General features: G+C 39.7%; 1 protein-coding gene across 7 annotated transcripts in view; it reads left to right on the top strand.

Moving 5' to 3' along the window:
- Positions 1-13,233, top strand: part of MACROD2 (mono-ADP ribosylhydrolase 2) — an 841,176-nt gene that overhangs the window by 755,278 nt on the left and 72,665 nt on the right. For all 7 annotated transcript variants that reach the window (XM_064415411.1, XM_064415413.1, XM_064415412.1 and 4 more), the window contains one exon: positions 1,814-1,895. In XM_064415411.1, coding sequence (XP_064271481.1) covers positions 1,814-1,895 — 82 coding nt within the window. The remainder of the gene's footprint in view (positions 1-1,813; positions 1,896-13,233) is intronic.

The following is a 13,233-nucleotide window of genomic DNA, read 5'->3' as shown; positions in this document are numbered from 1 at the left end:
CATATGAGCAGAGAGCAGCAGGCTGAAAATTTTTTTTGCTGAAAAATCTGCTGATGGCCTTCCCTGCTCTGCTGCCTTCTCTCCTGCTCACAAGCCTCCTTCTTCCTTAACACCAGCATAGCTTGTACCTTCAGTCTCATAGAGTGTCATGGAATCAGTAAGGTTGGAGCTCTCCAAGGTCTTCACATTCAACCTTTGAATGAATTCCACTTTTCCCACTAACCCATGTTGTGAAGTGCCACATATCCTCATTTTTTATCATTTCTAGGGATGGGAACTCCATCACATCCCTGGGGAACATGTTCTAGTGCTTAACCACTCTTTCAATTAAGAATTTTTTCCAAATATCGCACCTGAACCTCCCCTGGTGCAACTTGAGGTCATTACCCCTTGGACTATTGCTAGTTGTGATGTTACATACCTGCTCTGATCGTTCAGATGACATCATCCCAGCTAAGGTTTTGTCATCGCCTTTTGTTCTGAGATGTCCTTGTTAGTAGCTGCTGGTATTTTCCAGCATAACCAGTGCTTGCCTGCTCTCATCTCCTTCTGGATTCTACCAGGCTGTGCCAAAGGTAGCTCAAAAATTATGTCCTGAGCTGTTCAGCATAACAGTGTCTTTGAAGCCAAGGCTTGGACTTCACTTCTAAGACCAACTGCAGCAAAAGGACAGCATTTTCTACTGAAGATAAGGGAATGAATTTACATCTTGAGAGCATTCCTCTCACTGTTTCCCTGCAGGGGGGAGGCTTATGATTTTCCTAGCACATGCAAAGGCACTCTTGAGGAGTTCTGCTGTGACAGATTGTCCTATTGCCCGTGGAGACACCATGACAGCATAAGATGCCAGGTTTCCTATTGCTTGGGCTTCATCCTGTTGTGGTTAACCTCTTATGCACTTCAGAGAAAAAAAATGATTTCTGGGTTGCAGGTCCCTCAGCTCAGCTGTAAGAGGGTCTTTTTGTTTTCCACAGCACCCCTCCAAGCTGGGTTTTGGCTACAGAGGCATTTTGTGCTGGGAAATACAAATAAATAACACAAAGGCAAGGCTGAAGTCCAGTGTAGGTGGTTTTTAGCCTTAAAGGCTTTGGATTTCTTGGTTTTGTTTTATTTAGATTTTTAATTATTTTTGGTCTGTTTCAGAAAAGCTTTTCACATACAGTGATCTTCCAAAAGAATTTATTTGAACTCATTGGTGGGTGGTGCATACATTACAGGCTGTGGTTTCATTGATATGCTCAGCCTCGCTAAGTAGATGGCATATTAAATGTTTTATTTACCCTGTGTGCTACCTGCCATCTAATCAGCTTTTGTGTTTCTGCTGCATTCTATTTGTATTACAGTGAGAATAAGTGGTTTCATGTAAATTAAAACCACATGAAACCTTTTAAAGCCATTTTAAAATACTAAATGGGTTTGCAAATAGGTTTGTCGGACAAGGATTGGAAAAAGAGCTCTTTGCTTACCCATTTACTCTTCTGTAGGCTTATTAGAAGTCCCCACGTGACTTTTTCATCAAACATTGCATCCCAGTTCTCATCTGGAATGCCAAAGTCATTTATACTGTGCTCGAGAGAAGTTTGCATAAACAAGAGGCAGTTAACAAAGAATACAGTTGTGAGCTGTGATTGCAAAGGTTGTATTATAAATTACAACACAGATGTACAATAAAGTCAAGACATGCAGCCCTGTTTTCTTGTTAGCCTGAAGCATAAAAGCATGTTGGCTTAAAAGTTTCTCTGCCTTTATTGACTGTTGTTGCCATTATGGATGATTGTGATGATTTCACTGTGAATCATTTTGTTTCTTACAGGTGGATCGTGTCATCTTCTGTGTCTTTTTGGAGGTTGACTACAAAATTTTCAAGAAGAAAATGGGCGAGTTTTTCCCTCTAGGTAGGTATAGCACCATTTGACTTTAAAAAAGCATGCAGAAAAAACGCAACAGTTGGCATCTTTTCTTCTTTCCAAAGCCAAATACTGAAATGTGAACTTTCTTTAAAGATCAGCTGCACATAGAGGCTCTGATCCTGGACAAATGCAGACATTTAAAATGTGTGAACCATTTAAACTACGTGTAATACTGCTTTTGTATGCTCAGTGCAGCTAATCTCTTCATTCCATGCTGTATGTGTATCTTTCCCCAAAACTTGGTGCATGGTGCTGGCTCTCTTGACTCTTGAGAAGGAAATTATTTGCACTAATGTATATAGCTATGGTATATAGTGTGTATTGCTTTTCCACACACTTTGTACACACTTTGGTCTTTCATTAACAATGCTGGTAAGGTTTCTCTGGGCCTGAAAAGATACCACAGGGGTTAGAGCCCAACTGTGTCTGAATGAGGGCTTTAAACTTGAGCTCTCCCTGTGTAAGAATGAATGGGAGAAAGATGGCTCTCACTGGAGCACTTGGGAAATGTTAGCCATTCATCTTGGATTTCACACAAGAGGTTGCTTGCTAGATGTAAGGAAACCTGGTGGATAGTAAATTTGCTAATCCCCCTCCTCCTATAAACCTGTGATTTATTTTTATCGCACATCATTAGAAAACTGCTCTCCGTAATTTTATCAACCCTAAAACTCCTCCCATTTTATTTTGCTTTGTGCTTACATCAGTTCAACTGTGTGTGAAAAGATCCAGATTTTAGTGTTTTGTTTTATCTCCCAGTAGTCCCCATGCTGTCTGTCTAGTGGAAATGGCCCTGGAGTAATAGGAAGCAGAGCTTTGGTGTGTTCAGAGTTCCATTAATTTCACAGGACTGTGTTGTCACTGTAGCCTTAGTGGGTTTTTTCCTTTTGCTTTGTCTGGTAGCATGGAGATTGTGATATTTTTGTCTCATGTCACTAGAACAAAGCTTTTTTGTAGATGACTTTGTAATTGCCAGTTTGCAGTGATTGGCAGCTGAAACTTTAAGACCTATTGAATTATTCAGGTAGCATCAAATGATGTCTAACCACTTAATAATATTCTTGTCTGGAGCACACTGAACATGCATTTCAAGAAGCTGCATTCATATCCAATCCATTCATTGAGTGATTTTATTTTTTTGTCAGCATATCCAGCCCAAAGGATAAAGTGGCAGTACCCTGCCTACTGTTGCTGGCTGTGTTACTGCCCTTCAGATTAAGTGAGAGAAGAATATAGCATCAATTTGTCAACAAGTCAAGATCATTAATGCTCACTTTCATCTCTAAGGCCTTGAAAATCATGGTGTAAAGCCTGGCATTATTTCTATAAATGTAAAACCCACCTGGGTTTGAAAGTTTGAGAGACAAGAAGATGCTTCAGAGCTGTATCATGACAAGCCCAAAGGCAGGAAGACAGCAAAGTAGAAGATTTATTTCATTTGGATTTTTTTTAAACCTGGCATTATTGAACTCCTGTCTACAAAGAACCTGTGCAGCTGGGTCTTTTGTTATAGAAAAACATATAATTTCATTACAGCCCATTATGTAGATGATCTGCCATACCAAAATTTCAAAAGTATGTTTATTCTCATGTATGTAAAGGTTTTCTTTTTTTTTTTCTCAAACGAAAATTGGAATTTTGATATGTGGCCATAGACAGGTGATCATGATAGGGACCCTCTAAATCCAGTGTTCTGCATATGTGGCTATAAAAAAGGTTCATCCAAAATTTACAACTGTCCAGAGAAAATTTAGTTCTCAGTGTCCGAAATTTAGATATATTACTGTAGGATTAGATTAATAAAATACCTTAGGACCAATTTTCATAGACTCCTGGTTGCAATTTTCTCATAACTAATGATTCTGATTTTGATATGCCTTAATGTTACTGGGTATCTGCTGTCTGATTAGCCAGAGCCTTAAAAGGAACCTTTTTATCTCTAGAACTTTATTGCTGATGCAGTGAAGGATTTCCTGTGGGTGGATCAGTAGCCAGAGGTTCAGGAAAGTTTTATTTTAGTGTTTTATTTTTAGTGCCTTTAGATCTTCATCTTGTGAGGAGGCAGGGAGAGGCAGGGCTTTCTTCCCGAATCACTCTCCTGTAGTGTCACTGGGGGAATGGTCAGTCCTGGGTCTCTTCTGTGGAGTGCCCTAACCATTCGTGGACAGTCTCAGGCTTTCTTTGCCAACTTGAAATGACACTTTTCCACAGGGTACCACCATTTCAGCAGATGTCAGCTGAGGTCAGCCCCATGCTAAACCTCCTCCTGGTGAGAACATCAGCTGAGGGTCTGGATGGAGATCACCAGGTTGCCATTTGTTCCTTTTTTCAGGTGTCTTGGGAATTGCCGCCTACATTTAACATAGCAGACCTGGACAAGTTATCAGCAGACTCTGTCACTCTGTAGAGATATCCCTTCTCTCTGCAGAACTGGTTTCCTGCACAGAAGACTTAGCTAACATGGTTCTGTGTCAAGTAGTTAGCAACTGCCTCTACCTTTGGCAGTAAATTCCTTATATTTCTGCTGTGGAAGAAATTAATGAAACTGGTGGTTTTGTTTTGGTTTAAAGGAAATCTATTAATTTAGTGAAATTAAAGTGTTTAAGGATAGACTTGCCATAAATTTAAATTGATAGGACACTATCTAAACACTCACAGGAGAGAATAAAACTGAGGTATTGCTTTAAGCTTAGAGAAAAAGCATCAAGGCATTTTTAAAGTGCATCTTGCATTCAGAAATACTGTGAAATATATCTACTTTAATAGATGTGGACAAAAATGCTTGGAAAGAAGAATATATTCATAGAGTTATATACATAAATAGTTATTACTTTAAACCCACTGCATTAATAAATCCAAAAAGACATGCAAGTGCTTGAGCTAGGTAATGAAAGTGGTAATGAAATGAAGCTAGAATTACACCTCAGTGCATTACAGTAAGTGGAATACAGATATAGGGAAATTGTTCCATTAGTTGAACATATCATTAGGCCTATTTTGCAAGTGGAATGCTGAAGAAATTAGTCAAGTAATAATATTGATATGAAGACAACTGCCAAGAGTCTTGTCATTTTCAAACTTTAAATATATAGGGGGAAGAGACAGACTTCGAAGTAATGTTGTGTCTTAGCAGTACAGGAAAGTTGTGCAGTAACTGAGTAGTTGTAACAGTCTCAGGATTTCTGATTCAATCTCAGTGATTACACAACCCAGTCCAGAGCCAGCATGCTCCAAGAGGGAGCAGATCTCTACTTATCTTTGATTCAGACATAGGTTCTCATGTCAGTGTTGTCCAGAAAAGTCCTGGTTTGGTTAAGAAAGGGTCTTTGTCAAAGCAGAATTTTCTATTGATCCTCTGGAGTTTTGCTGAGAAGATTTTGTATACTCTAGTAAGAAAAGAGGAGTGGAAAGAACAACTTCATTTGCTTAAAATGGATCACTGTTTTAATGTATTAAACATTGCCACAGTGATGGGGTTTTTTTCTTTTTATAAATTGAGCCCTATGTCTTTGTGCAATGACATAGCCCAGCTATTCTCCCTTCACCTCTGTTGGAACATTCTTTCTACTTAAACTGAGAGAATGTCTTTCAGGCAAATAAAATATCTTTGCCTGCAGTTCTGGCTCATATGTGTAGTTCTTACATTGCTGGATTCATTGCTATTAGTAGTATGAGTGAGTTTTCTGGGAAAGCAACTGTTACTTAGATAATTTTTTTCTTTTGGAATTCATTGTTTCTTCTAATAGAACTCTACGGCGTCCAGACATCAGGCATTACTTTTCTTGCTAACTAAACATATTTATAAGACTTACCAGAAAATTGAATCCCCCTTGAAAAGCTAGATTTGCCAACATTTACCTTGGAGTGATATATACTTCTAGGATTCTATACGTAGAAGGAAAATTAAGAGCATTTGTAAACAGTTGCTGGCTGCAGCAAAGATATCCTTTTTCTTTTCTTCCTGTATTCTGTGTACACAAAGCTACTTAATATGTCAGACAGATAATCTTGTAAGGACCTTTGGCAAATGCTTATTTTTCATGGTGACTGTCATATATTATAAACGGTTTATCTTCAATTGTAATGCTTAAAGTATTTCTAAATCTACCACCTGTTACCAGTGGATTGGAGAGGAGAAACATTTTTTTCTGAAAATATTTTTTTAGATAGAAATAGTGCTATAAAAGGGATGTACTGTGAAGCTGCAGCATCCAAGGTTATATTACTTTTTGCTGCTTTAAACAGAGTAACAAAATTACTTCACTAAAACATGGCAAAAATTTTTGGAGAAAGGACATTTGCACTTTCATTAAGCCAGTTTGCAGATGGAAGGTTCATGCTTTTAGACTTGTGTCCTTTTAGAGCTAATGAAAGGATGCTGAGTCCAGGAGTTTGTTGTTGTTGGAGGTTTGTTTTTTTGATTTTTTTTTTTCTTTTTTGAGCTGTTATCAGTGTTAGGAAATAGAGAGATTGCTTCATCTTGAGAAAACTTTTTCTTCTCTGTTACAGGCTATGATATTTAATGCATTTTTTGCTTTCATCCTGGTTGATGAAAACGCTGTTTCCTCTACCCAAACCATATGGATGAGAGCTACTGCCTTATAATAATTCTCCTATTACTTCAGGAGGATGCACAGCATCCTGCTTGTGCATAAAATGTGCAAATATATTACAATTGCAGAGGAAATTCATTGTTAAGAGATCTCCCAGGCTTGGAATCAAATTGGAAACTGTCTAAATGGCTGAATGAAGGCCTTTGTATTAAAAAGGCCAATCTCTGCACTAATACGTGAGCCAACTCCTAAGCAGGGGCTGTAATTTCTGTACTGGTATTGAGAGGCATCGCTCTCTCTGCTTACTGTGGCAGACTGCACTGGGGCTGGAGCAGTCCTCTGCATGAGTGAAGGAGTCATAAGTTAGCCCTTAGCAAGTAATCCAGTATCAAATGGATAATTCATCTGATAAATTTATCCTCTCTATTTGCATTTGCAGCGTTCATGAGCCAATTCGTTTCCATAATTCATCACCTGAATGTATTCCACAAAATATTTTTCATGGGCTTTATTTTACTCTGTGGAGAGATGCCAAGCAGTTAACTGGAAGTGCCCAATATCCTTTATGGGAGGTTTCACCTGGGCAGTGATTTGCCTCATAAGTCACAAGTCTTTGGTTTTCTGACTGGTTCAGGCTGGAGTACAAAGGGGCCCCATAGAAATGTCCCTTAGGGAGTAAGATTTGGGGGAGTTTGATATCTCTTTGGCTTTCTTCTCCTGATCAATAAGGGCCATCCTGACAGGTTTGGTTGCAGCTGCTTTCCTGTCTCCATGCAATTTTTCCAAGTTGCTGTCTTCACAGCTGATGAACACCTGTGGTCTCACAGGGTGAGAGTGGAAGCAGTCAGACCTTTGTGTGTTGCAAGTACTGGTCACCTAAAAACATGGTTTGAGAGAGGTTTGTCATACTGTCTGCACTATGGTCTGGGAAACCATTTACCTCCTCATTCCTGCTGGCAGCACTGTCACAGCTTGGAGTAGGGCATGGATCAGCAATGGGACCATAACTTATTTAAGAGCTGTTGTCAGGAGCTTTTGCTTTGCTAAATGGAGCCTCATCTTCTTTGCTTCTTTGTATCTTGAAGGGATTTTTCTTGTCTCCTTCTGTGAGATTGACAACAGAGCCTACAATCCATCCAGAAGTCTGGGAAAATGGTTGTTTCTATGTATTTCTCCACTCACTCCAAATCCATGAGCTTTCCATTTCCTGGGAGACACCTGGATAGGAGCTGCATTGAAACAGCAAAGTTGGCAGGTGGATGAGGATGCCCATGAAGGCACAAGGGTCATTTAGATGCAAGGATCAGGATGCTGTGCATGACGACAGTGTGGGAGAGCAGAGGAAGATAATGAGCCTGGTAATTAGAAAGGTGGATATGGAGTAGATATTTACCATCTCTTGTAACACAAGGAGTGCAAGGTGTTCCAGGAAATTATGAATCTGAGTGAAAAGAAGCAAAAGGAAGTAGTTTTTCACCCAACAAACAGTTAGGATCTAAGAGTACTTGCTACAAAGTGCTGCAGAGCCTCTAGGTCTTAAATACAGGTTTAAAGAAAGATTAGCTCAACCAACAGAAGACTGGTACAACAACAGCTATTAATCTTCATGGCCTATGTGTAACCTTAGGCTCAGGGAGTGACTGAGATAGAGAAGTGTGTTGTTGTTCTCTTCTGTACTCAGCCTGGATTCAGCATGGATGCCTGCACCAGAAAATGAGCAAGCAGCTTTCTCTGTATAATACATTATGTGAATACATCTTTGATCAGGGATCTTTTCTTCCTACTCTGTTGGGTATTGTGGCATCTCATTAGAGCATTCCAAATGCATTTTATGTCATCATCAAAAAATCCTGTCCTCTCTGGCCACAGGCTCCAAATGACTTCATGTGCTCAACTGCTTCTTATTTCCAAGGCAGCAGTTAAATTTGGGGCTGTCTCATCTGTTTGCCTCTGCCACAGGTTACTGATGAGGTGTTGTTAGAAGCTTCTATTTGCAAATGTATGACCGTATGCAAAACGTGCCATTTAGTGTGACTACTAGGTTAACATCCAATCTAGCACTTGTGTGAACAAAACTCTGTTATTTTCAGTATTTTAGGCCAGAGAGGAAATACTGAATATGTTTGGGGTTTTTTTTTTGAAACCTGATACCTGTTTCCCCAGGGAGTGTCTTGTTCCTCTTATGTAAGGTAGAAGCATCTGGAAAATAGAAGTCCAGATCTGATCCTGGTGTGAGTCCCATTTCCTTCACTGGACTGAGGCTGTCCAGTTCCCTCACTGTGGGAGTAGCAGTTACTGCATATTCTTTGTATGCAGCTGAGGTTCATATGGTTTGTATGGTGTGTGTTTTACAGCAGATCAGGTGATGCAGTTCATAAAAGAGGTCATTGACGTGATGACAAAAAAGCCACAGTGCCTGACTTTTTAGGAGACTGGTAGTAAACATTTCTATTTGATATGGCTTCAAAAACTACAAACACATTCTACATTCTGTGAGGCTCCAGTGCTGTGAGACTGGTGTAACTAAGCAACACAGGAAGGAAACCAGTGCTTCTGCTTGCAGTATGGCCAGGATGTTCAGACTGTATCAGTGGAAGTTTCTAGACAAAAAAATTTAATGAAACTTGCTCAGTATCAGGTGGAGGTTTATGTAGTATGCTCTGTATGCAGGATTGCATGATGAAAGGATAGAACTAGGACCAGAAGTCCTATTTTTACTTCCAAAGCAGAAGAATGCAGACTTTTTTTGTTGTTGTTAAAGATCTATTTGTTTTATCTTTTTCTTTTTTTTTTTTCCTTCATCTTAGGAGCACTGAGGATGAGGAAAGGTTTTATAGAAAGTATAACTTTTTACTAGGAGAGAAGAAAAGAATCAGGCTTGCTTTAGTTGATCTCATCTGCCAGAGATTTCCAAACCTGTTTTTCCTCAAAGAAAATACTGTCCTTTTTGTGCTATTTTCTGTCACATTTCCCAAGTGGAGAACTGAGTTGGAGGAATCAAAACAATCAAAATAACTTGAGGTTATTGCAAGCCTCATATGTATGTTCGGGCCTCAAGAAATTTTCTTGTGTGGCTCACTGTGCTACAACAACTCTTATGCTGAGGTGGACATAAAGCCTGCACACTGTTGTGAAGCTCCTTTTGGGTTTCAGCAGTGGTTGCAAGCCATCAAATAAGTGATTTTTCAGTTACTTGGTATTGTAGATAGATTAAACTAAATATGATTATAAATCTCCCTAGGGCTGTGAAGGTGATCATGGAGTCAGGTGGTTGAAGCATTGGGATAAAATTTTGGAAAGAAAGGTGTGGGAGAGAGAAATATAGATGGTGAGAACCTGCTTTGTCTTTTCAGCTGCTGGAAACCTGATATTATCGTGGTTTAGAGGGTTTACTCAGGTGGGTACCCTTGCCCACAGTGCTGGCTGCTCTGAGACTGAACACAAAATGTTTTTCAAGACTGACCTGCAATGGGATCCATTTTCTTCCAAGGTGTGAGACTGCTGCACTGCTCGTCCTCTGTAATCCCAATGGAAATAGTGCAGGCAGATCATGGAATACTTGCCAGGGAAATGCTTGACAGTAGAAACACTTTGAACCAGACTCCTGTTTTTGCATTGCAAATAAGCTCAAGAGGGTGGCTGAAGCTTTCAGTGCTGAAATTTTATGGGGGTTTCCTTTGGTTTGAGCTTTTATTTTCAGACATCAACACTATGATCACCAACTTGTCATTTCAGCCTCCTGTACAGCTCTGCCCATCTCATTGCTCTCTTTGGCAGAGGGGAATGTCCATACAAGCTGCAGAGGGGATTTTTAACCATTCCCACAGTGCCCTCCCAGTTATCCCCTGGTTGTGGTCAGGACATGGAGCCACGGTTGCAAGGAGGAGCAGACTGAGACGTGTAGGTTGATTAGAAATAGGGAAAAATCTGGAAATCAGGAATCTGCGGAAAATGCTCAGTAAAAATAAAAATCCTGAAGGATGCAATTAGGCAGCTGAGGAAAGATTAGAGGGAGACAGGGAAGAACCAGCAGCAAGCAATGCTGTTGGGGAGTGCCAGCAGGACGCAGGACCTGAAGGCAGATGAAGCAGCAGCCTCCTGCAGCACAGATTTGGTTCTCATGTAAGGGTTTCTCAATGTGCAGTGTTAGTACAGTGCTGGCTTTCTGCATCTTAACATGAAGGAGAATGCAAATGGAAGCGTGAGCAACAAGGAGGAGGTGGTTTATATGGCTTTGGGGATTAGTGATGGTATTTAGAGCCTTTCACCTCTCTGTTCCTAACATAAATCTTAACACAGATTGATGATTTTAGCCATCTGGCTTGTGTTTGCTTGTATGCCATGACTAGGGAGACAGGCAAACAGCCTGACCAGCAAGGCAAAAGGCAAAACAAAAGGATCTGACAGAAGGCATCCCCTTCTCCTGTGTCAGTGAGAGCAGATATGGTGTAATTATTTCATTTCCCAAAGCTCAGCAGATAACAAGGGAGAGGGCAATGAAAGAGCCACAGGTATCACTTAGTGTGTGACACCAGCAGGGAGCCTGTGGCTTACACAAAAGCTTATGCTTTGAGCACCTTGCTTCCAAATGTAAAGCTCTCTGATCTTTAGAGATATAGTTACCACGAGAGCCTGGGAGTTAGAGGGAGACTTTCAATCATGGGTTGACTTTCAACTGTAAATTATTTTGTACTTGAGTGGAAACTTCTCCCACACGTCACCCATTTAATACCTAAATTTTATGTAATATACCTGAATTTATAAACTGGAAAAATTTGCATACATTTTGGATTAGAAGGTTTTCTTGTCGCTTAAGCCCTCTAAATAGTGATGTGACGTTTCCTGGGGACGAGCTGACCCTTTCTGGCAGTCACTGTCAGTTTTCTTCTCACTCCAGACTGCAAGGTCAGTCATTCCTTTTCTAGCAAAGTCATCTTGGTAGAACTTCCTAAAATCCAGGGCTTTAATGGGGGAGCAATGTGAAAGGTCATGTTCTGCTTCTCTGGCCAGAGGAGTAACCAAGTGTGGGTAGATGTGTACACACACTAGAGCATGTTTTGCTGGCCAGTTATTTTTCAACAGCTCACAAGTGAGGGTGAAAGTTACAGAGGATCTCACCTCTGGTCTTTCCAGTGAGGGAGTCTGGACAAGAAATATTGACAATATGTATTTAAGGAAATTTTTGCTACTGTCAAAGATTCACTCTAAGGTTCTCCTGTGGTTTTATCCATTTTTTCTTTGGGATTGACTGTCTGTGGTGCATATTTCAAATGAAAACAAACCTTTCAAAGGCTTCCTGTAGATGGGGTAAGAAATTGTATAGGAAAATAAAAGAAAAAATTTAAACAAAAGAAAAAATGTAAACATTAAAAAAGTAAACAAACAAAAGAAAAACAAAACTAGGTATAACAAATCTGATTTATGGTAATATTTGCACTGATTTTGCTTTATATTAGACATGTAGAGCTTCACTAAAAAAATATTTTTACTTATTCAGAACCAGTAACCAACAAACTGCCCTTAATATTCTTTTCAGGGTGTAAGTGAATGCATTTTGGATATAGACTTCTAAACCACTGGTTTTTATCTCAAATAATTGGTATTGGCAGAGAGCTCTGTCAGCTAAACATGGTGTTTATCACTTCAGCCAGCTCCACCAAGGCCAGTGAAGGAGAATGTTTTATATTTAACAGGGAAATGCTTCCACCAGATGGATTAATAGTGTGAGAGTAATAATTATAGACACATGAAGTGGCTGGGGATTGCTGTGTGCCAAAGTGAAACTCAGATTCATACCTAGATTGGGGTAAATTTTTCAAAGGCACCACAATGACTCAGAGATCACATCACCAAGTTATTGGGAGCCCAACTTCCATTTTCAGGAATGATGCAGAGACTTCATTGCCTTTCAGCAAGGCTTTAGTACTTTTTCCCAAAAAAAAAACCCCAGCCTTTAATTCAAAATTAGTTCACAAAAACGGTCTTTGCCTCTTCATAATTATACTGCATAATGACTTCCCTACTTTTTAATAACATCAGATTTCTTGTCTGTGTCCATTATCACTAGCTTAGAAACTATTCTGTTGCTTTGGGAATTTCATATTCCAAGTCACTTACAGAACTATAATTAAGAACTTCCACAGAAGACCAGGTGATATATGTATGTTAAGATTCTGCTGATTTAGTCTCATATCTTAGATTAATTTGAAACCTTATCATGCTGGTTTCATTATAAATGCTTCCATGGAAAGAACATGTTATTGGAAACTGAATAATTAATAATCTCTATGTTGCCAAATGTTTTCTGAGCAGTTTGTTGAAGAATAGCAGAACTCCAGTTGAAAATCCTAGCTCTGTTGAAGCCAATAACAGAATTCCCATGGGCTTTAACAATATTTTCATTTTCTTATCTTAAAAATTACTTGTCAAAGCTCCTTAAGCTTGTATGTTGGGGTTTAGGATTTTTTCCTTTTGTTTTCTTTCGATTAGGAAATTTTCTCCCATTCGTTGCTAAGAAACAATAACGACTGCTACTTAAGAGAGAAAAAGGATGTAGCCACAGAGGAAAGGTGCAGCTGGCTGCTACTCTCTTACCTGAGGGGTTTTCTCTTGGGAAAACCAAAGTTATCAAGAGATTTTGGGATGTGGAAAGGGACTGGGCACAGCCTGTAGCTCACTCTCAGCTCTCACTCTCGAGAGGGAGAGAGGCTGCAGTCACTGTGGGGAGAATTCGCCACCACTGCAGGATTTTGGTTCCTGCTGATGCCTCT

The sequence above is a fragment of the Passer domesticus genome, chromosome 3 (assembly GCF_036417665.1).
Source record: "Passer domesticus isolate bPasDom1 chromosome 3, bPasDom1.hap1, whole genome shotgun sequence".
Lineage (NCBI taxonomy): Eukaryota > Metazoa > Chordata > Aves > Passeriformes > Passeridae > Passer > Passer domesticus.
The sequence above is the reverse complement of the archived record's forward strand: the minus strand, read 5'-3'. Positions and strand labels throughout refer to the sequence as shown.